The 24,670-nt window shown below is 37.6% G+C and overlaps 1 protein-coding gene across 1 annotated transcript in view; it reads right to left on the bottom strand.

Annotated features, from left to right (window-relative positions):
* DPY19L1 (dpy-19 like C-mannosyltransferase 1) overlaps window positions 1–24,670 on the bottom strand; it is a 121,676-nt gene that overhangs the window by 12,752 nt on the left and 84,254 nt on the right. Inside the window, 8 exon segments of the mRNA XM_058296783.2 lie at window positions 1,118–1,243; window positions 4,705–4,804; window positions 5,747–5,921; window positions 7,289–7,408; window positions 8,555–8,579; window positions 12,395–12,444; window positions 15,091–15,162; window positions 18,681–18,782. Of these exon segments, the coding sequence (XP_058152766.1) occupies window positions 1,118–1,243; window positions 4,705–4,804; window positions 5,747–5,921; window positions 7,289–7,408; window positions 8,555–8,579; window positions 12,395–12,444; window positions 15,091–15,162; window positions 18,681–18,782 (770 nt within the window).

The following is a 24,670-nucleotide window of genomic DNA, read 5'->3' as shown; positions in this document are numbered from 1 at the left end:
ATTGAATTGAGAGTTCAGAAACAAATCCAAATGTGTATGGCCAACTGATTTTCAACAAAGGTGCCAAGAACATTAATTGGGGAAAGAATGGTCTCTTCAGCAAAGGGTGCTGAATGAAGGAAGGTGGATTCCTACCTCACACCATATACAAAAATTAACTGTAAATGGATCAAGGACTTAAACCTAAGAGGTACCTACAGAATGGGAGAACATAATTGCTAACCATATGTCTGGTAAGGGTTTAATATCCAGAATATACAAAGAACTAAAACTCAACAACAAAAACACAATCTAATTAAAGAATGGGCAAAGATCTTAAATATACATTTCTCCAAAGAAGATATATAAATGGCCAATAAGCACATGAAAAGATGCTCAACATCACTGGTCACAAGGGAAATGCAAATAAAAACCACAATGCAACACTATTCCACACCACTAAGATGGCGAGTATTAAAAAAATAGAAAATTAAGTGTTGACAAGAATGTGGCCATTCTTATACCCTGTTGGTGGGATTGTAAAGTGGTCCAGCCATTGTGGAAATCAGGTTCTTCAGAAAGTTGAACAGAGAATTACCATATATCCTGGGAATCCCACTTCTAGGTATATACCCAAAAGAATTGAAAGCAGGGACTCAAATAGGTCATTGCACAGTGATGTGTTCACCTCACAATTGTGAAAAAGTGGAAGCAACCCAAGTGTCCATCGACAGATGAAAAGATAAGCAAAATATGGTATATACACATAATGGAATATTATTGAACCATAAAAAGGAATGAAGTTCTGATGCATGCTACAACATGGATGAACCCTAAAGACATCATGTTGAGTGAAATAAGGCAGACATAAAAAGACAATTATCATTTGACCCCGCTTACATGAAATACCTAAAATAAGAAAATTCAGAGACAGATAGATTTCATGTTACCAGGGGCCAGGGAGTAAGGTAAAGTATGCAGAATTTCTGTTTAGGGTGATGAAAAACTTTTGAGTACTGGATTTTGGCAATGGTAGCACAACATTGTGGATGTAATTAATATCAGCAAATTGTATACTTGAAAGTGGTAAAAATGGAAAATTTTGAGTTGCATACAAAATATTGTGTTTAATACTCACTTGGATCTTCTTATACACCATGACTCTTCTAGAATGTAGTAATTCACTTTTAGCTTTATCAATTCTTGCTTCACTTCTTCAGCTGCTTTTCGACTATACATTGAGTATACTATTTTCGTTCTGGCTCTTAAAAAATTGGAAGAAGATTTTCAAGATTAAAAAGAATACAATCACTATATTTAGAAGGAAGCACTGAATTGTACCAGAAGAAAGACCAAAAAGAAGAATCAGGTCAAGAGAACATCCTTCACAGGTGTTCCTGTTAAGGGGCATTGGTGAGGTCAAAAGAAAAAGGTAGAAGTAGCACGAGGAGTCATGGGTTTTAAATGCATTGCTGGGTTTCCAAACTTAGTCTTTTTTTTGTTTTAATTATTCACACCACTCTATCACAATTAAGGATAAGACACCTGGATCAGGATGAGCTACTTCAAACGCATGCACTACTGTGGACCTTCGACCGTTCCAACTTTGTTACCAATAATAATTAGCTTTAAATGGTTCTCTTGTATTTCTAGATTCAAAAAACTAAACCTATTCAACAGAATCACTCGGGAAATTAATTTGCTGAAATTGTTTTTTTATGAAAAAGCGAAGACTTTATTTGCAAAATGGATATTCCAGTTATGCAAAATAATTTATTAATAGGATACACCCAGTCACTTAGCAATTCAATAGCTTGAACTACTCTAGAAACTGCATGAAATTAAACCGGTTTCCTCTTATAAGGGAACACAAGATGCTATATTATGAAAAAATAGATCTCAAAAATAGACTTTTTAAAACAAGTGTGCTGCCAATGATGGCAATTTACAATTCATTTTTTTTTTTTTAAACACTGCTTTAAACAGAAATGCTATGAAAATGTTTATAGGCAGTACTTTATATAGATTTCACCACAATATGCTTAGGTACAAGTCACTTTTTATTTTTCCTAAAATGCATCAAGCCCCACAATCTGTTCTCAGAGAATTTTTTCTTTTTTAATATCAGAAATGCTTTCTTTCATTTCATCTCTAATTATATAGTCTCTTCTAGCAATTTTGGTCTGTCTACCCAAGTTCCTTCATTTTGAGTCTATATATGCATATGTATGTAAATATGTATGTTTGCTCTCCAATAGTCCTCAACTCTTCCTTATATTTCTGATCTTATCTTTTATTAAAAATATTTAAATAAACTTTTTAGTTTAGAATAGTTTTCTTAGAATCACAGAAAAAGTAGAGTTTTTGTACATCCTACTGTTTCCCCTATGGTTATATTATTATGCTGTATTTGTCACAACTAATGAATGAATATTGATATATTCTTAGCTAAACTCCATACTTCATTCTGATTTCATTAAGGATAATCCTTAATATCAGAATATCATATGTCCTTTTGCAGTTCCAAGATCCCATCCGGGATATCACGTTATATTTAGTCATTGTGTCTCCTGTGGTTGCTCAGACTGGGACAGTTTCTCAGACTATCTTTGGCTTTGATGACCTTGACAGTTTTAAGGCATACTAATCAGGCATTTTGTAGAATATCCCTAAATTTGGTCTAATGTTTTTCTTATTGTAGGACCAGGTTATGGGTTTTTGAGGGGAAGACCACAGAGGTGAAGTAATGTTTTTATCATATCCCATTAAGGGTGCATACTGCCACCTGACCAATCACTGATGACATGAGCCCTACTCATCTGGCTAAAGCAGTGTCTGTCAGGTTTCTTCCATACTTGAGGGTGGGGAGTTATGCTCCACGTATCTGAGGGCAGAGTTTCAATATACATTATTTTGAATTCTTCTGCATGGGATATTTGCATCATGTCCAATTATTTATTTTTATCACTAGGAACTCATAGATATTTATTTTATACTTTTGATTACAACCCAATAGCAATTTTATTGCTCAAACAGGTACAGCATTAGCCATTGGAAGCTTTTTAAGGTTGGCACCTGTGTCCCTGATATGCTGCTGTTCTGTTTTCAAAGCACTTTCTTATTCTCTGGCACTCCAGGCTCACCTGTGTTTTCCCTACCTCCCTCAGCCCTAGAATCAGCCATTTCTGCAGATAGTCCTGGGTACTTTCTTTGGACAATGGTCTTAGAATTTGTCCCCAGAGTACTGATTGGGCACTGTGAGTCCTGCTCTTTACTACTTCCAACATGCATGACAATTCTGCCATTGCAGTTGTTCCCTTGCCGTCCTTGGTTTATCCCAGGTATTTCCAACTCTATTTCTTCTCCTGACTTTCTGTTCCTCTTTCACAGATGTGTCTCATAGTGTTCTTTACTGAGGACTTTATCATGCCTCGTGGTATGGTGATTTGAGTCTTCCAGGTACTTCTCACTTTCAACACTCTGTGGAGTCCACTTTGGTCTTCTCCTGGTGCGCATGTTCAAACAGGTGAGATCTATTTAGATGTGATGAGAATGGCACTTCACCTCTGTGGTCTTCCTCCCCAAAACCCACAGCCCAAAAATCTTACTATACAGATTTTCATAGGTAAATATAGGCACCTAGGGAAAATGATATCTATTATCAGTAGATAATTAGCTATTAACAGATATCATTAGTAGGTGACTAAGCATGCAGGTAAACAGGTCAAATGGAACAGAACTTCAAATTAGTGATACTGAATCAGAAAACTTGGTCAAACCCATACCTCAAGGGTAGGAAATGGAATAAACTATCCCTAGTTGGAAAAGGTGAAGATGATTGCTTCTTTCACATCACAGGAGAATTTGTTTTTAATGAGTCCACCTGTCCATCCCCTTACACTTGCTCTTGGAGGATATAACTTTGATTAAAAAGGACCTTGATCAGGGGTTTGTAACCTTTTTTGTTCCACAGACCCCTTTGCCAGTCAGGTGAAAACCACAGACCCCTTACTAAGTCCACACTATACTGTGTCTTATCATACCCGCACCAACACATCCCCACAAGAATAATGTTTTTTTGAATTTCAATTCAAGCTCACAGACCCCTTGTTAAGAACACCTGACCTAGATGTTTTAGAGCCCTAGTCAACTGTAAAGAACTGCTAAGGTATGATTTCTTTTTTCTACCTGGTAGAGAAGATAACCCTAAAGGTTGGAGATTTATTGCTCTGTGAAGTCTTATTTTCCCCAAAATAAATTTAGTTTAATTAATGTAGCCAGTAAAGGGAGAAGGAAGCAACAAAAAGGAATTTTGTGTGATTCTCAATAGGCACTGTGTAATCGGGAAAGCATGCAGTAATTAAATCAAGTGATTCATTTCAGGGATACATCTAATTGGTAAGAACTGAATGCATAAAGTAATGAGAAAGAGAAGCAGAGAAACAACGTATGCCTGTAGTATGGAAGGGGAAATGGGAAAGCAACTGGCAATTCCAAGAATTCACGTCATATTGCTGCGGAAGGGAAAAAAACCCAAAAGCTGTAAATGAGTAGCAACAGAAGGTGGGACAGTTTTGTATCTAACTTGGAAGCTTATTTCAGCATTTCTCTCTCCTCCAACTCTGTACCTGTCCTTTCTGAAGCACTTCTCATTAGTCTCACTATTATTCCCTATCAATTCATAGAATAAATCTTTTTCTATCAGTGTGAGAACTGTGTACTAACCTCAAGCCTGCATCTTCATAATGGGGGTGGTTCACAATGGGTCGATGTGCAGAGAGTTTGACACTTGCCATTGTGGGCATGGCCCCTGCAAACACTGCATCTGGAAACAAGAAGGGGGGCCTGAAGAGAATCCTCGTGAAAATCAGAAGGATCTCCTCCCAGTTCAACTCAAAATTACTTCACTGATAAAGAAGCTAAGCCTCCCCAGCTTCTGATGTAAAGACTCAATAACAGTACCAGAGGAGGCTGACAAAGTAGCAATCAAAAACCAATCCTGGGTAAACTATTATCCTTGGAAAATAGAGCCTAATTACGGAAGGTTTCTTTTTCTTTTGTTTTTTAATATCTTAGAAATATTTCCTGATTCAAAGAAAGAAGTATCAGATCAACTAGAAAAGTTTTAAGCACCAAGGAACTCTAAATGATGACTTAATATTCAATAACTTTATACTGATGACAACAAAACCTCCCTTTCTACAGAACATGAATAAAATATTACATTTAATGAGGTAATTTTAAGAGGAATGTGAAATACAAAACTGAAAATTAAGAAAATAAGCATGGGGAGTGGATGTGGCTCAAGCAGTTACCACATAGGAAGCCCCAGGTTCGGTCCCTGGTGCCTCCTAAACAAATAAACAACAACAAAAAAAACTCAGGGAAGCCGATGTGACTCAATGGTTGAGTGCCGACTTCCCACATAAGAGGTCCAGGGTTCAGTCCCTAGCCCCAGTACCTCAAAAGATAGATGACAGACAGACAGACAGACAGACATAAAATGTGGCTTGTATTACTTCGGATAAATTTTGAAAATGTGGGAATTTATGGAAGTAGCAGAGTAAGTTACCAGGAAAATATGTATAGCATTTCTCCTTCAAACCATTTAAGTAAAATTGAGATGTCACTTATTTTCTTGATAATATAGAAGCAGCACTGCTTATGAAGTATAAGAAAGACTGTTGGAAGTAACCTGTGTTTAGGATTTTGCAATGGTATATAAAATTGTGGCAAAAACTCTAGCTAAGCAATATAACTTGTTTACCTGGTTTAGTACTATATTTGATCCATTCTATAAGTTCTTCTTGTGGCAAATTGCTGAACTCCCCTACAATATTCCACTGGGTTTGTAGATTTGCTGAACCTTGTATTGACATTGCTGCTAATACAGCAAAAACAACAGCACTGGGATGTACTTTGCAAAAGAGCCATCCAAATAGCTGAAACCAAATTAAGAAGGCATGGAAAATTGTTAGTACACAGCAGCATGTATCCAATAACCTGTCAAAAGTCCTTCCCAAGTAAGACCATGGGCACTGCTAGAATCCCAGATAAAGGATTAGTTATCCTAAGAAAAAATTCCAGAAACAATATAGACCCATATATAAGTGGTACATGAGTTAAAAAAAAAAACTTTTCTCAACCTGTTTTCTCCACTTCCAGACTCGGGTGAGGCCAGGGCCACCTACATAATTTGCAAGGCCCAGTGCAAACTGGAAATGTGGGGCCCTTTGTACAAAACTTATTGAGAACTTCAAGATAGTGACAGCAAAGCATTAAACAAAGCATGGAGCCCTTCTGAGCCTGAGAAAGGTGATTATAAGGTGATTTAAGGACAGAGTTTGCCAGCCAGCCTCCCTTCCTGTGCCAGCTTGGAGGAGTCAGGAATAGTGGTCTTACCCCCAGGACAGCCTTTGGAAAGTAGTGTCTTTCTACCATAATATAAACATTCTGACTGGGAACAGTGAGGCTGTTTCCATTTTGAAATAGCCTGTACTCAATAATCAATAAAAACACTTGTTCACTATCAGTCTCCCTAATACTGAGTCAGCTTTCAAGCTCCTTGAAGACACATACACCTTTACTTTTTAAAATTTTTAACCACCATTCTACCCCATTCCTAGAGCACAGTGTAGGTGCCTAGTAAATATTTGCTAAATTTAAAAGAAGTCCTGCTATTGCAGCTTAGCTGGTTGGCTGATGAGAAGATAACACTATGGAGAAGCATAAATCTGGGAATATAGAGTAAGAGGCAGTTATCCAGGAAAAAGAAACATGCAGCAAATAACCAAAGATGGCTTAAACTAAAATTTAAAATGCAAAAATGAAAGATATACACACAAATGTACATTCAAATAAATGAAAAAGAAAAAATTTTTAAGAGTTTGATTTTTTTAAAAAACCCACAAAAAACAAAAAAGCCATGCAATTTGAAAGGATCTGTAACTATAAATAACTTGTTAGACTTCTTTGGGCTATGAGTGCCAAAATAAAAAGATTCACTTCCACAAGTAAGCTCTGTCAGCACCTGTAGTAATCACTAATGAGCTCAGACTGCACTGGTCTGACATGTTATATGCCAGCGACTGTTTTAGAAGTTAGAAAGACTACAATCAGATTCAGCCCTTACCCTTTCAGAAAGCTTAGTACAGAACTAGGAAGAACTTTATCATTTACTGACAGTGATTTAAAGAACTTTGGGTAATTCAACACTAGTAACTCAGTATTATTTTAGGTCCACTCAACAATAAAGGCTGCAATAAATGATCACAGCACCTCCAATGCTCCAAAGTTTTGAACATCTTACCTGTCTAGAACAGATCAAGGAAGCCATGATACACATGTGCGGGGTCAAGAAGAGTTTTAGTCTCATAATTAAAATGCCAAGGGCTGTATATGCTAACAGTTGCAATGCATGATAAACCAGCTGAAAGAGAGAAAGAAGAAATACTTCTTACTCCTACTATTTGCAGAGTTTAAGAAAATATTCTTAAACTAGTAACAGTAAATACACAGGTAAGGACACTTTTCTCTTTGTAACAAAAATTAATCCTCCTTTAATTTCTGAAATTTCTAAAACTGTTTTTAAAATTTACTGTCAAGGGAAGTGGATTTGGTCCAATGGATAGGGTGTCCACCTACCACATGGGAGGTCCAAGGTTCAAACCCCGGGCCTCCTTGACCCGTGTGGAGCTGGCCCATGCGCAGTGCTGATGCACGCCATGCCACGGAGGGTGTCCCCCTCATAGGGGAGCCCCACACGCCAAGGAGTGGGCCCCATAAGGAGAGCCGCCCAGCATGAAAAAAGTGCAGCCTGCCCAGGAGTGGCGCCACACGTGGAGAGCTGACACGGCAAGATGACGCAACAAAAAAGAGACACAGATTCCAGGTGCCACTGACAACAATACAAGTGGACACAGAAGAACATACAGTGAATAGACACAGAAAAGAGACAACTGGGTGGGTGGGCGGAGGGGCAGGGAAGGGAAGAGAGAGAAAAAATAAATATTAAAAAAAAAATTGACTGTCAAACTAGTCCATTTAATAGATGGCTAAAATTACAAAACCACTAATGCAAGTTCTTCTGTTATTTTTTTTGAGGGTCAAGGCTGCAGCTAATAAAGCCCACATTTTTTGCTCTAGTGGGTGCTTTCAGGAGATCAAGGCAGGGATTCTCAAGTTTCACCAAGGACCAGCCACCAAAACCAGGCTGGGTAACTGGGAGAGAAAACCAGCAATCGATCCTATTTCTGAAGCCTCAGGGCCAGATTGGTGGAGAGGAAAGATTCCAAATCCTGTAAAAGACATTCCTCATATACAGCTAGAGGGACTCCCAGAAATAAACTGCTATTACTGTAAGGATTCCCACAGCAGACCAAATAAGATTCCTACTCAACTATTCTAAGAAATGAATGGTCAGCAAATCTGTATATAGCAGTATGAAGATGCATACTGGGCTACTGTGATGACGCTCAGTGACGACTGTCAAGAAACATAGAAGCTGGAACTAGAAAGCCAAGTCCAAATACATAAACACTAAAATAAGTAAAATTTTAGCATGTTAAGTCTTTACCTCTCCATGATCAATCTGGTGCTTTCTGAAATGGGAAAAAAAAAACATTTTGAAATTACTTGCATTTTTAAGAATATGAGTTTGCACCATCTATAATATTCCCTTAGAATATAGAGATGTGGAGGCGCCTTTGGGACTTGGAGTGGCCCTGGATGGTGCTTCAGGGGCAGTCACCGGACATTGTAAATCCTCCCAGGGCCCACTGGATGGAATGGGGGAGAGTGTGGGCCATGATGTGGACCAATGACCATGAGGTGCAGAGATACCCAGAGATGTACTTACCAAATGCAATGGATGTGTCATGATGATGGGAGTGAGTGTTGCTGGGGGGGGGAGGGGTGCGGTGGGGGTGGTGGAGTTGAATGGGACCTCATATTTTTTTAATGTAATATTTTTACAAAATCAATTAAAAAAAAAAAAAAAAAGAATACATGTATGTAAATCAAAATGACTAAAAAGCATAAGCCAAAACTGGTGTTTAAATAATTTAAGGCAGTTTATTTTAAAAAGGCAATCTTATATTATATACTGAATCTTGGCCTAATTGTTAGGCCAACAAAAAATATACTGTGGTGTCTCAGAAACCTCACTGGTGTTAGGTCAAAAAGCAGGGACGGAAAAGGAAGTTGATAGAGCCATACCTGCTGTTCCTGAACTCCCCCTTAACTATAGCAGACACTTTAGGGTTGGGGAAGCCACATAACTTTTTTCAGCACCATCTCTGGAATATATAGTCACAAGTTTCTACCTTTAGCTTTGCTTGACATCTTTACTCTCTTGAGAAAGGATACATGCTCAGAGGTCTACATCCACTCCCCACATTTCACTCCTCCCACCCCCTGTGATTCTCATCACAGCAGGAAGAGCAATCTCTTGAAAATGGGATTCTTTTTACTCATTCACTTAAAGCCCTCTGGTGAGTTTATTTGCAGTTGGAATAAATTCTGAATTTTTTACCATATTTAGTACATACGATCTCCCCAAGCAGGTGCATCCTTACTTCCTGTCCTGTCCTCTACCCTCCTACCACCCTCCCTCCTGATCCTTGCACCATATCTGAATAATTTTCTTCCTCACAGCAACCTATCTTCAGTGTCCTCTCCCTGACTACCCCCAACCCATTTCCCTTTTTTATTTTCCCCCAAGAAAACAAAATTATCATCTATTGGTTTACTTATCCTCCTCTTCCTACTGAATTGAACCCTTTTAAAGCATGGGTTTAAAATATCCATCCATCCACTCCATTTTGTTAGGTACCTAAAGACCCTGGGGATACAATAATGGAAGATGGAAAGAACCCTTGGCATGTCAGTTTACATATAATACATATAAGTGGGAGAAAACAAACAAAAAGCAGATAAACATATAGTATGTCATAAGATGTTTAAGTGCTATGGACAAACAGTAGGAGAATCTGGCCTCAAAAACACTGATACACTAGTGAATATGGAAAAATAAGAGGAAAATATTAAGGAGGTGAAATAGATCTTTCTTTATTCTTCTTTCATGCCAAAATAAAATGATCAGTTTCCACTTATCGAGTGCCTACAGTGTTAATATGCTCAGTATATTCCAATAACTCTGACCTTACAACAATTACCCCAATTTACAACCAAGGAAAAGTACGTCACACAAGCTATAATGGACCACACTTTGACCGATACAGTGAGAACTTTTCCTACTGTGTCATGCTGCCTTTGTCCTACTTTACCTCCCAGGACCATGAATAAAGAGGATACTGGAACTCACATCTGGATAAATCTTAAAATTTGTCTCCTTCTCCTCCTCTTCATTTAATATTGGCATATGACTTTGTGCTCACACGAAGTGAAATGGCTATGTGACACCCTATTTTCAACGAAATTTGTGATCTTAACTTGAAATGAACCAAGAAGCTCAGTAGTTTTCTGTATTATTCCTAAAATTGAATTATTCTTAAAAAAGTTGTTTCTGTGAAAATTTTCAACATTCTCTTCCAGAGCTGCATACTAAAACCATATCTTTGTTTCTCCTTCCTGAGCTCTTTTATAAACAATTTCACCTCAGTTGAAGAGAAATTTTGGCACTATATACAGGAACCTTTTCCTCTCAACTTAGATGCTTCAAGTATAAAGCAAGGGCACAGTTACAGCAAATTGTTTTAAAATGAGAAGAAGGACACTCTCAGGAGTATATGCAATAATTTATCAGTTAGAGATTTGGAGGTGAGAAGTATAAGGCTGTTTATATTCAAAAGACAACAGACACAAATTCAAAAATTTCAACTTCTCTAAAATCCCAGAGAAGATTTCCAACTTCCTTCAACTCTATAATCCTATTTCCTTAATAGTTAGGGGTTTTATCCTTACAGACCCTTTCTGTATACAAAGAAATACAAAATCTCCATATTTTAAACCAAATTATCCTTATATTTTATAATGTGTTATTCTCTTATGTATAATGAAATATTATCATGAAGATAGCCCAGCATTCCACTCTGACCCTAACAGATATTTTGCTTATTTCCATTTTTCACATTATGAACAACTCCTCACTGTCCATCTTTGTGCCATTAAACCCTCATTCCTATGAGCACTCCAAGGGATACATTTGTGTCTGTGGGGCTGCTGGGTTAAAGCGCAGGCACACTGTATGCTTTTCTATAGATTGCCAACTTTCCCTCCCACACTTGCAGATAAAAAGTTTTGCATGCTATTCTGAATTTCCTGATCATAGGGTTTTTAAGCACCTTCCCCTGTGTCCACTAGCCATTGCTATGACTTTACTTGTTCAACTTCTGTTCTTCTTTACCATGTGCCAAGCTTTAATGGCCCCTCCCTCCAGGAGATACAGGCTACACATCAGTACTGAAGTACTAATGGTGATAAATGTAGGATGTTAAGGTACGGGTTGTGATGGTAGAGTAAACTAAGGAAGGAGACAAGGAATATACTCAGAAATGGAAGTCGGGAAAGGCTTCTTGAAGGAGGGGACACCTAAGCCAAGGGGTAGAGTCGTCGGCCATGCGAAGAGTCAGGCTAGGGGAGTAATGGAGCAGTTACAGGCGGAGGGAACAACTCCTGCAATAGTTCCAGAGGGAAGAAACCACTGGCCATGGTTAAAGAACAGAAAGGGGATCCCTGGGACATGCGTGTTGTAGGAAAGGAAAATGTGATTTCTTTTTCTCTGAATTGCCTGTGTCTGTCACTCATTTTTCTAGCATTTTTCTTATTTGTAGCAGTTCTGATATATGATGTGATATTGATCCTCTGTCATATATTGCAAATATTTCCCCCAGTTTGTCCTTGTTCTTTCAACAATGTTTATAGTGTCTTTTACTGAACCAAAATGTTTGCTAATCTGGCCAACTGTGTCAGTCTTTCATGGCATTTATGTTATGCTTAGCAAAGCCTCTCTGAACCCACAATAATAAAAATACTCTCCTGGGAATTCAGGGGGTTCTTTTTTTCCCTATATTTAAGTCTTTGCTTCATCTAGAATTTATTTTGGGTAAAAAGCTAACTATGGCTCTGCTTTATATTTTCCTGCCCTTCTCAAAAAAAGGCAGTTCATTGGTCCTAAAACCACTCAGAGCAATTTATTTTCTGTCCTTCAAGTACAGGTTATGTGTAGGGCTACTATCAGCTTGTATTGGACGAGAAGAAAAGGAGTGAATATGTGATGTACTGTGCTTTGCAGAAACAGGAAATGAGAAAAGTAAGGAAGGGAATTGACAACAATCAAAACCGTCAGTTATCAAATCTTGAATGCACAGCATCTCAGTATAAAATAAATACACTGCAAACTTCTATTTAACAGACAAATAGAGGAATTAACAGAAGGTAGTAATAGCATATTTACCTTATATGCGTTTGTTGTTTAACTAAGACGCCCCACATATCACTAATAATCTGTAATAGATTTCAAACAGTAGTTTAAAACAGCAGTTTTTGGAAAAACGAAATTTTAATGTGTCTTCTAAACTTTAAGACTTTTTGTTAGGAATATGAAAATAAACAGATAAGAGATAACTCAGAAAATAAGACTTAGAACAACATAATCTTACATTTGTACAGTGTTTGACCATATTGAATATCCAACAACCCTGTAAAGAAGTCATTATTATCCTCATTCTGTACATAAGCAAACAGGCTTAGATGGATTAAAGTCTTTCCCTGGAGATGGCTAAGTAGCATTGCTGGGTTTGAAACAAATCTTCTGGCTTCAAATTCACATTCTGTGCTCTTTCCACCACGTGAAGGCAGTTGGCAAGACTCCTCCTTGATTATATACACACACAACTGGAAAACTGGCTCGGAGACTGATAATCCCAGCTAAAAGCACTTGAAACACACTCAGTATGTTTCCATTGTTAGCCGGATCTGAGAGGCCACCGACTCTGAAATCTTACCCACAGTCTGGCTGTGTTCTAAGACATTTCAGGCAGGTTTTAATCCAGCCCTTTGAAAAGGCCACCTGAATTTGTAACACTTTCCCAGTCAATCCATCCCAATTCTGGGCAGCTCCAGCCAAAAGTCCTACCTCCTGGGATTGGCTACAATTCTACCTAATGAGCAAGAATGAGTGTAATCTTCAGTAATTCAAGCTTTAAAATACTTGAAAACAGTTATCCTCTTTCTGTTTGAATCTTTTCTTTAAACAAAGCTTCCCTGCTTCTTAGCTCTGATCTAAAAAGGTATGATCATCTCTCACCATCCAGGTAGCCAACGTCTACTGTTTTCTGAGTACCTGCTACATGCATACCCAGATTAATTATACAAAAGCACAAGGCCTGGCCCACAGTAGGAACCGACTAAATGTTAGCTCATTAAAGTTCAAAGTGCTGTGAGGATGCAAAGCCTAACACCACACAAAGCTTGACAAGAAGAAAGAGGTGCAGACTCCAATTCTTGTTTTCCCTTTGCCTCTTTTTATTTCTTAATATTTATTTCTTCCCTTCACCCCTCATTCTTTGCACTTGCTGTCTGCTTTGTGCCTGTTCGTTGTGTGCTTGTCTTTTTGTTTCTGTTGTGTTTCTTTGTTGTGCCTCTTCATTGTGTCACCTTGTTGCATCAGCTCATCATCTTGCTCATCTTCTTTAGGTCCCAGGAACTAAACTTGGAGCCTCCTGTGTGGTAGGCAGGTGCCCAACTGCTTGAGCCACATCCTCTTTCCACTCCTTGACTTTTTTTTTTTTTAAGGATTTATTTATTTTTCACCTCTCCCTCCCTGCTGTTTTTTGCTGTCTGTCCATTTTTGCTGTGATCGTCTATATATCTATTTCTCTTTTTTGTCTTCTCATCCTTCTCTAGGATTCAGAGGGATTCGATCCTGGGGATCTCTGATGTAGAAAGAAGTTCCCTGTCAATTGCACCACCTCAGTTCCTGGTTCTCTGCTACATTTCACTTTGTCTCTCTTTTGTTACACCATCATCTTGCCGCATGACTCACTTGTGCAGGCACTGGCTCACCACATGGGGACTCATATGGACACCTGGCTAACCGCACAGGCACTTGGCTCATCGTGTGGGCACTGGCTCACCACGCAGGCACGCTTTATTTCTTCTTCTTTTTCACCAGGAGGTCCCAGGGATTGAACCTGGGTCCTCCCATATGATAGGCACAGGCCTTATCACTTGAGCCACATCCACTTCCCCCACCCCTTGCCTTTTAATGGTAACTATCTCAATGAGCTTCCAATACTGCATCTGTCAAATGAGGACGATAACATCTCTCTATCCCACAGGGATGTTGGACAACCAAATGAAAAAACACAAGTGAAAATGTTTTAGAAAAGTACAAAGTACATTTCAAATATATAACATGAATGATAATGACAGTTCAGAATATTCTACACATACATGACATTGTGCCAACTAGAAATCACTATCTACAAATCAAGAACATTTTTAGACTCTGTCATTTCTTGCTTCATCACAGATGTATCTCAATTCATTATCTTAAGACATGTGCAGTTACAGAGCTCATAAACTCTTAAAATAGTAAAAGGGGATATCTTCTTCACGGATGATCTGAGATTTTCTGGCCTGAGTTACATATGTGCTTAAAGTTACAATATCAAAGCTAAGACAGGAGTCCAAACATTTTATCTAGCTAAATAATAGATCATTAATATCCCGTTTTTTTGTTTTTGATTAACAAAAAACATGATCCAGGAGTTGGTGAAATCTGTACAAATCATTAAGAAAGGCTTATCTTAAATATTTCAGATAAATGCTACATAAACATTAAAAATGGGTTATTAATAGCTTACTTAGGTAAAAGCAAGTTGTATCTGGGTCAATATGGTCTTTCTGATAATTTCTTTCAAAATATATGATAACACCTGAGCCAACATTTTCCTCTATTTTATGCTAGCAGATATAGGAATATTTATAAGGTTTGTAAATATGCATCAAAGGCTATGAATAAGAATATGTTTCATTAAGACATTAAGAAGGACATTTATTAAGTTAACATTTGCTTAACTGTAAGTATATGTAACTGTAAAAATGAAATGCTAATTATAAGAAAAAGCTTAAAAACGATCCACATACCTTTCTAACAATCGCAATAAACACTACAAGAACAACTGGAAGCAACAGTGTCTTTGTATACCTCAGGGGAGTCTGAAATTCAGAGAGAGATTTTGTTAGGGGATAATGTTATTTTAGACAGATAAAAATTTTATTTAAAATGATGAACCAAGTGACTATTTTAAGCTAGAAGGAGAGAAATATGAGGATTCACCTATCTACGTCTAGTCTACCCATTGACTCCCATCATAAAAATGAAGGTACATTTCCATAGAAATAAATGCCCAAAAATTTGAGTCAAAAACACGAAGCAATGCAGTTCCCAAACACTTCAGTGTAAAATGTGGCTGGAGAGCAAACTGTTCACTTTCTGCATGCTGCGTGCCTGCTAGAGAGCGAGGCTTCTCCACAGAAAGCAGAACTCCTTAGAATGGCATAAGCTTTCCCCACATACTGTAGAGGATAAAAATCTCACCCATGATTCTCTTTCATGACACAAAAAGTAAAGACAAGTGTTCACAAGGGGAACAAAAATATTTTTGTATTTTTTTAGTAACAGACAGAAAACTATAGGCATTTACTAACATCTTAATAACAAAGCTCTACATAATGCAATCCTGCTCCTTTTGAAAATTTCTAAACAGTCATTTACTGGCTTTCTGCAGACATCTCCACTCAGAAAAATACATCAAGTCAGAGAACGTACACCATTTCAAATATATTTATAAAGAGAAACCTAGCTTCAATCACATTTTAAAAATTGGTACATCATAATTCTATGAAGTATACAGTAAGAAGGGTTTTTCTGATTTTCTCGCTTGTTACTCTGATTTTCTTACTCATCCCATATTGGAGTAATTTTGATAATATCTTTCACAAACCCACATTCCTCATGTAGTTAGAAGTAGAAGTCCCATTTAAGGAGAATTTTTACATTTTATTTACCTTGGCAAAAACTTGCATGGTACTTAATATTTTAAAATATAATCCTTTCTATTTTATAAATTTTAAATTATGTCAAACTAAAAAATCATAAAATTAAAACTATTATTCAAGTAATCAGACATTTTCCTAATAACAAATGACCATAAATGTAAGAACAATTATAAGACAATTCTTACGGAACTAAGACTTAATAATGGAGATAAAGATAACAGAATAAGACAAACGGGTATATGTGCCCACAGTGATGGTACCATGGAATGGTTAAAAAAATGGGGACAAACAAGGAGGGTATACAGGAAGTAAAACAATATCACTGATTGAATTTACTGTCATAAATTGAAACTAATAGGATGTAGAGAGAGCCAAGACTTACTAGCTAATTTCTGTTTTATGACTTTTCAGTAGGAAAGCAATAGCAGGGACTAAGAGTATTATATAAAGGATTAATATAAAGGTAACCTTAGAACAAAATGATGAAATTTCCTAAAAACTGAAAGATGTACTATAGAGTGTATGCACACAAGGACATGTGCAGAGGAAACAAACCATCCAGTGAAAGGTGTTTGTGTACATACATGTCTGTGTTTTATTAGAACTACAAGTTCTTTTATTTATACTTATCATTCTCCTAAGTATAAAAGCTATATGAAGACAACTGATCTCACATTTTAATCAGTTGCCAGCATTTCCTCTCCAATCAGCTGTACGTTCATTTCCTTCGCCCATTTCTGTGTGGCTGGGGAGGGGGTGAGAGTTCCTTAATATTTTCTTCATTGATTTGGACAAGCTTCTACACTAATCACATCAATCCCAAGTTTCATTTGTTATATTTATGGCAAGAATCAGGCTTTCCCGATTCCCCTCCCCCACCATACACAAATTTTCAAATACTATTTGTTAAATAACACATCTAGTCTCTATTTATCTGTGATGTATTCTTCATTCTTTATTAAGTACATACATAAATTTGGGTCTACCCAGCATTGTCTATTTTCTACCATGAAAAACGTTCTTGTCTTAGTAGTATCTCTGTACTTTAAATACTGTTGCTGTACATTTTCATACCTAAAAATGAAACTCCCCCACTCTCTTTCCTTCATAACACAATTAAAATATATTATAAAAATTTAGAAAATGCAAATTAAAAAAAAAAAACAGAAACCACTGTTAAAATTTTTTCTTACACTTTATTCTGTGCATGTTAATTACACATAAATAGGATCATATCATTTTGTTCATGCCATTTATATCTTGAGTGTCTTTCCACGTTGGTACAATAGATGTGAATGTGTTCCACTCCCCCCACTGTACTGACATACCAGACATGCCATACCAGGAGCACAGTCCCTGAGCAAGCTCTGGACTCGGTCTCTATGGAAGAGCTCTGAGGAAGACACCTGCGCAGATGCGGAATCACAGGCTGGAGAGAGCTTTTCGGTTTTCTCTAAATGCACTGAGGTCATGCTATTCCTCAGTAAATAAGGTCTTTCATCACATAACTGATGGTTACTCCTTTCAGAGTATAGTGACCTTTATTGCTTCGATAATATTAAAGGACTTCCACCAAGTCCTAGTACTCTGTTTATCCCTATTTCCTTTACCACTTCCATGAAGGAGTCTTTGTCTGCTATGAATATGTATTTTAATTTCTTACAATATATACTTTCTTTCAGAAGGCTCAACACTATCCTTCTTAAATCTTTTATCAGCATTATGCATCATTTGCCGGAATATGACATTAGCATGCACCAGCAGGTCACTGGAGGCCACAGGGCACGTCCAGTCTGCAGAGGGGAGGCACGATGGTCCACTGGCCTTCCACTGGCCTGGGACTCGGAACACTGGGAAAGCTCTCATTGGATCACGGGGGAAAAGAAATACACCAACACAGTACCACTGGCTGGCTTAATGTATAAACAGAGTTTTGCATGAAAATGTTTCACGGATAACAATGTCATAATCATGCGGGAGCTGTTAAAAGGTGCACACGTTTGTTGAACCAAACTCGCACATTAAGTAGGTACATTTTATATAAAATATCTCATTAAAATATCAAAGTACTTTCCTATGTATTTTATTCTGTCTTCAAAATGTCTGCTTGTAGTGTATTAGTAGAAACTAGTAAACTATAGCACAAACAATAAGTCACTTGTTCAAAAACATCAAGTAACTCTATAGCCTTTTGTCTTGCAATCCACTCAGATACCCTCCCTGCTTTCCTTCTAAACTTCTGAATACTGTTTTAGAAGAAAAATGTTAAAATGAAAAATTTGCACTCAAAATGATATTTTCAAGTGCTGAGATCATTCAACTGAACAACAAAATGAGTGGAAAGGTAGGAACTTGAGAGCCTGGCTGAATTAATGCCTATCTTTGGAAATAGGAAACTTGAAATGCCTCTGTGTTTGTTTACTCATCTCAAGAAACTACTGCTGGTGTGATGTTAGTCTGACTGCGTGTTTCTCAATTATCAAAATGAGAAAAGGCCATATATTTCAGGGAGCTATACTAACATAAACAGGAACATGTTCTTCTAAGCTGCCAGATTTTCCTTTTTCTTCAAAGTGAGATAACAGCACATAGAGGAAAGAGTCTGAAATCACAAGAGCACCCTTTATGAATAATGACTGAACCAAAACATAAGGAAAGAAGACATCACATCTTACCTCCTTTTCCATAAAGTCAAACTCTGCTGCACAGGTATACAATAAAGTATCAAAATCCTTGTAACTGAAGAATTTTGATGTTAATAAGTTGCCAATATGAGCCTAGTAAGAAAAAAAGCAAAGCACCATTATATGACACTATATATTATAATAATGTATTTTAATCTTAATATGATCTAAAAATACTTTTCACTATATTACAGAGCCCACTGCTGCCATACAGGACCTGCTTTTGTTAGAGAATAAGGTACTATATCCTCCAATTTCATAGTTCTTCCTTCTTTGCTCCACTACCACCAGCCTACTCTCCACTCTCATCACCAGGCCAAAAGCTTTTATGCTTGGGTTTCTCTGCTCATTATTAAACCGGGGATTTACACTATGCAACATGTATTTTACAGGAGCTTACCAGGAAGTGTGGGCTTGGTAACACACATACCCCTATCTTATAGGTACAAAGTGCTATGAAGTAAAGCAAAGGAAAACATTAATTCTGATTTCTGTAAAGGGTATTGGAAAGACTTCTGTTTCTTTCTGCTTTCATGAAAGAAATAGAAAACATGTAAGCCTTGGAATAAAATGTACTTTTGATAATTTTACCAAGCACTCATATATATTACCTCATCCTTCTCACAAAAAGCCACAGGAGAAGCCAAATGAGAAAACTATGGCTTAAAGACATAAAACAACTGCTGAGTTTTCAAGTTTGTCTAAAAAAGCAAGGACAAAAGAGGGAAAATTATATCTAAGACAAACCATAAACAAAGTTTGAAATGACAGCTACATGAAGTGGGTGGGTTGGGATGAGTGGGAAGTATAGGGTGACAGGAATGTGCTGAAGAATTTTAAAATAATTTTTCTTGTTGCAGGAAGAAATGAATGTTGGAATCTTTCTAAGAAATCAGTAGGGAGAATTTTAAAATAGCATAAGAAAACAGCCTATCCAATGAAAAGGAAAAAAAATCTAACAAGTAAAATAATTGGAAAATTTCAAAACAGTAGAAAAAGTTCCAATATAATGATAATTACCATGGTTGTAAACAGCTTAAATTTACTAGTTAAAGGACATCTGCTCAACTGGATTTAAGGGAAAAAATCCAGTAATATGTTCATTACAAAAGACAACTTAAAACAAAAGTATGCAAAAAGCTCAAAAGTAGAAGACTAGAAAAGAATATATCAGATAAAGTGAGACAAAAGAAATCTTAAGTTAGTAATTGTAATATCTCACAAAGTTGAATTAAAGCAAAAATGTACGAAATGGGAAAAATAACATTCTATGCTGGTAAAATGTATAGCAAAGCAAGATTATACATATGAATATATGTGCAGTTAACAATATAATTCAAAGTATATAAAACAACAGCTAACAAAATTGTGGGGAGCAATGGCTATGTGAAGGCTGTCCATTGGAAATTTTAAACATTACCCCCTCACAATAGAAAAAGCAGACATGTTAACCTAAAAATCTCACTAATATAATGAACAATCTCACAGAATACATGTTAACCTTAAGTACTAGGAAAACATTTTAAAAATTTTGTTCATACACCATGCCTTATTAAATTTCAAAGAATTGATATGACATATTTTTGTGATCATAAATGCAGTAAAATTAGAAAATAATAACTAGAAGTGGCTAAAAAATTCTTTTGGTTGGAAACAAAATAATATAAAACTTAATAGCCCTTAGGTTAAAAAATAAAATCACAAAATACTTAGAATTGAAGTAAAATAAAATATAGTTGTGGCAATCTCTAAGACACAAAGTACTGCTTTTGGTTTTAAATACAATTTATTAGGAAATAAGATTGAAAACTAAGGACCTAACTAAGCACTTTACCCCAGGCATTAGAAAAACCTACAGAATAAGTTTTCAAAGAAACAAGAAGAAAAGAAATGAAGATAAGGACAGATTTCAGTGACATAGAAAAAAAAAATCATAGAACACTAAAAAACAAAGGTGGTACTATGAAAATAAATACAGATAGACCCCTAGCAAGACTAATCAAGGAAATAAAGTTGAAAAAAAGTAAGACAGAAAAAAGGGAAATAACTAAGAGGTTTATCCCAGGAATGTAAGAGTGGGTCAACATTCAAAACTCAACAAATGTGGGCACATACAGCTATGGCAGAGTGAAGAGGTTGGCAAATTCCCTGTTCTAATACCAACCACATAATTGGACAAAATTGCCAAAAATAACCAGTTCAGATTCTAGAAAGCAAAAATGAGACAACAAATTGAGAAGCTTTCATTCATAAAAAACTGATCAAAGTTGGGTAAAAACAGTGGGAGTCTGTGGCGTTTTTACTTGGGCTGCTCTCATCCACCACCACCATCACCAGCCCAGCTTGGTCACAACAATATTTCCACCAGGGTCAGGCTGGCCATGAAAGCAGCAGCTTTGCTACTGGAATTGGCCAACTTGACTTAGAGAGCAAAAAATCTATGCTCAGCAGCACTGTCAGTAAAACTAGCAAACTCAGTAGGAAACGAAAGGTAGAAAGAGCATAGCACTAACACCCTGAGGCTGCAGGGTGAGCAGCAGATTGGCAGATTCCAGAAATTTTAAAGGGAGATTCTGGAAGTGTGTCTAGCATCACAGAGATAGATGAGCTTGTGTGACTAGCATCAAAAGGATAGATGAGTTCTTTTCATACCCCTGGTGGACTGGAAAGCTACCCACATGTGTAGGAAAGACCCGAGAGGGCCCAAGCTCTCCACAAATCCATGGCTGACCCAGAGGTGGAGCATACATTCAGGAAAGACCCAAGAGGGCATGGCAGATAATAAGAGACAGGGCAAATGGTTGTACAAAAAAGGGTTAACATAGCGGGCCTGACACTATCCTTAGGAAGGCCTGTATACAACCTTGGCCTTTGGCTAGTGTCTGGGAACTTGGATTTGGGGAGGGTTCCTAGCACCCTTATAAGAGTAGCTCATGGTACCTACATTGCTTGTACAAACAATATGGTTTTTGTGGTGCACTTATGTTTCTTCTGGAAGTCTGGAATTTTGGTTCCTACCAGCTAGAGGCTGCCTAATGACCAGCCCCCAATAAAAACCTTAGGCACTGAACTTTCCTGGTAGACAACACATTACATGTGTTGTCACAACTCCTTCCTAGGGAAATTAGGTACATCCTGTGTGACTCTAGTAGGAGAAGACTCTTAGAAGCTTGTGCCTGGTTTCCTTTGGACTTCCCCCCATGCACATTTTCCACTGTAGATTATGCTTTATATCCTTTTGCTGTAACAAATCATATCTGTGACAAGCAAGACTATATGACAACCGAGTACTATGAGTCCTCCTAGCAAATTATCAAAACTAGTGGTAGTCTTGGGGAACCCCCCAATATATTTGAAAGCCACCTGCACTTTGAGTGAGCTCACCAACCCACACACAGGTCCATCAGCAGAGGGTGGAAGGCTTACTGGCTCAAGAAATTTAAGCACAACTTCTTACCAATCATTATTAGCTTAAATGGGAGTGAGGCCTAAAAAAATAAAATAAGAATGGAAATAAACTGAGCAGAGATATCAGCAGCTGTACAACATGGGAGAGAAACATTACTCAGATAAAATCTATACAAGTTACTAAATAAAAAACAGCAACCACAAAAACCTCCAGGAAAAAAGCAAGAATCCAGAATTCCTACAATATGTTATCTAAAATATCTAGTATTTTGTGCAATCCTTCCCCCCAGCGTGGGACATGACACCCGGGGATGAGCCTCCCTGGCAACGAGGGACCACTATCAACTACCAACTGATGATGCAACTGGAAAATGACCTTATACGGAAGGTTCAATGCGGATCAGCAGAATATCCATGTCTACATAAAATACCATGACTTTAAAATGCTGTTTGACCTAAAGTAAGGGGGAAATGGAAAGGAGAAATGAGTTTATATGGCTACGAGTTTCTAAAAAAGAGTCTGGAGGCTGGCAGAAGGTTTGCCCTCATGCACAACTGAGCAGAGTCAGAGAGACAGATAAAGCAGATACAACCCCCAGATATTGGTTCCTTTGAGGGCTAAAGAGACCCATGGGAGTTATGGTCATGGCTGATGGGGTTAACTACCAGGGCAGATGGCCCCTCTTTGGAAATGGTGTTTATGTGTGATGAATCTGGACTCAGATGGGATCTCCCTTCATAAGACTTTCATGCTAATGTGCTGGAGGTGCAGTTAATGTTGGGGTTTAAGATATATTTAGGGGATTTGAATCTCTGGACTGACAATGTGATAGCCAGATCCTGAGCCTCAACAGACTCCAGCACCTACAATCTGATTTATTGGACTTACCACACTCAGCTAAGATGGAGGTGAAGAAGGACAACCACCACACCATGGAGCCTAGAGTGATTACAACTGAAAATGGGAGGATTGCATCCAGCATCCAGGTGGAATCTGAGCCTCCTCTTGACATAAAGGTGCAATGGACACAACCAATCCAGTGTCCACATAGAAGAGGTGGCATTGGATTGGGAAAAGTGGACATAATGGACAAAGGGTATGGGGAAAGGCAGGAAGAGATGAGAGGTGGAGGCATCTTCGGGACATGGAGCTGCCCTGGATGGTGCTTCAGAGGTAATCACCGGACATTGTAAATCCTCACAGGGCCTACATGATGGAATAGAGGAGAGTATGGGCCATGATGTGAACCAATGTATATGAGGTGCAGAGGTGCCCAAAGATGTACTTACCAAATCCAATGGATGTGTCATGATGATGGGAACGAGTGTTGTTGGGGGGGGGGAGAGGGGGGGTGGGGGGGTGGGGTTGAATGGGACCTCACATATATATTTTTAATGTAATATTATTACAAAGTCAATAAAAAATAAAAAAATTTAAAAAAAAAAATAAAATAAAATAAAATAAAATATCTAGTATTTTAAATTAAAAAAAAAAGTGTAAGATATGCAAAGAAATAGGAAAATATGATATATATTCAGGGGAAAAAAACAGTTAATAGAAATTGACAGGGCCTGGATGTTGGCTTAAGCAGCTAAAAACTTCTAAGTAGCAATTATAAATATGTCAAAAAATTAAAGGAAACCATATTTAAAGAATTAAATGAAAATCAAACGACAAAGACTTGACAAGTGGCAAATTTCAGTGAAGAACTAGAAACTTGTAAAAAATGGCAATTCTAGAGTTGAAATGTATAATAAAAAAAATGAAAATTCACCATATCGGCTCAAAGGCAGGTTTGAAAAGGCAGAAGAGTCCATAAACTTGAATATAGGTTAACAGAAATTATCTAATCAGAAGACTAGAGAGAAAAAAAAAGATTGAAGAAAAATGAACCCAGCTCAAAAATATGGGACAATATCAAGTATACTAACATATATGTAATAAGAGATATAGAAAGGAAAAGAGAGAAAGAAAAATTATTGAAGGTATATGACCAAAAATTTCGTAATTTTGATGAAAAATAGTAACCTAGAAGTTCAATAAACACCTGGAAGGATGAACACAAAAGGATATACATCTAAGCACAGCATAGTCAAACTTTTTGAAGTCCAAAGCAGCTTGAAGCAAAAAAGCAATTCATTATGTGCAAACAAAAATATTGAATGGGGAAACGGACTTGGCCCAGTGGTTAGGGCATCTGTCTACCACATGCGAGGTCCGCGGTTCAAACCTTGGGCCTCCTTGATCCATGTGGAGCTGGCCCATGTGCAGTGCTGACGCGCGCAAGGAGTGCCGTGCCATGCAAGGGTGTCCCCCGCGTAGGGGAGCCCCACACGTAAGGAGAGCCGCCCAGCGCGAAAGAAAGTGCAGCCTGCCCAGGAATGGCACCGCCCACACTTCCCGTGCCGCTGACGACAACAGAAGCGGACAAAGAAACAAGACGCAGCAAATAGACACAGAGAACAGACAACCGGGGGGAGGGGGGGATTAAATACATAAATAAATCTTTAAAAAAATATATATTCAGTGACTAATATTAATAAAACAATATGAGCTGGCTGAATTCTCATTA

This window comes from Dasypus novemcinctus, chromosome 5, assembly GCF_030445035.2.
Source record: "Dasypus novemcinctus isolate mDasNov1 chromosome 5, mDasNov1.1.hap2, whole genome shotgun sequence".
Taxonomy (NCBI): domain Eukaryota; kingdom Metazoa; phylum Chordata; class Mammalia; order Cingulata; family Dasypodidae; genus Dasypus; species Dasypus novemcinctus.
The sequence above is the reverse complement of the archived record's forward strand: the minus strand, read 5'-3'. Positions and strand labels throughout refer to the sequence as shown.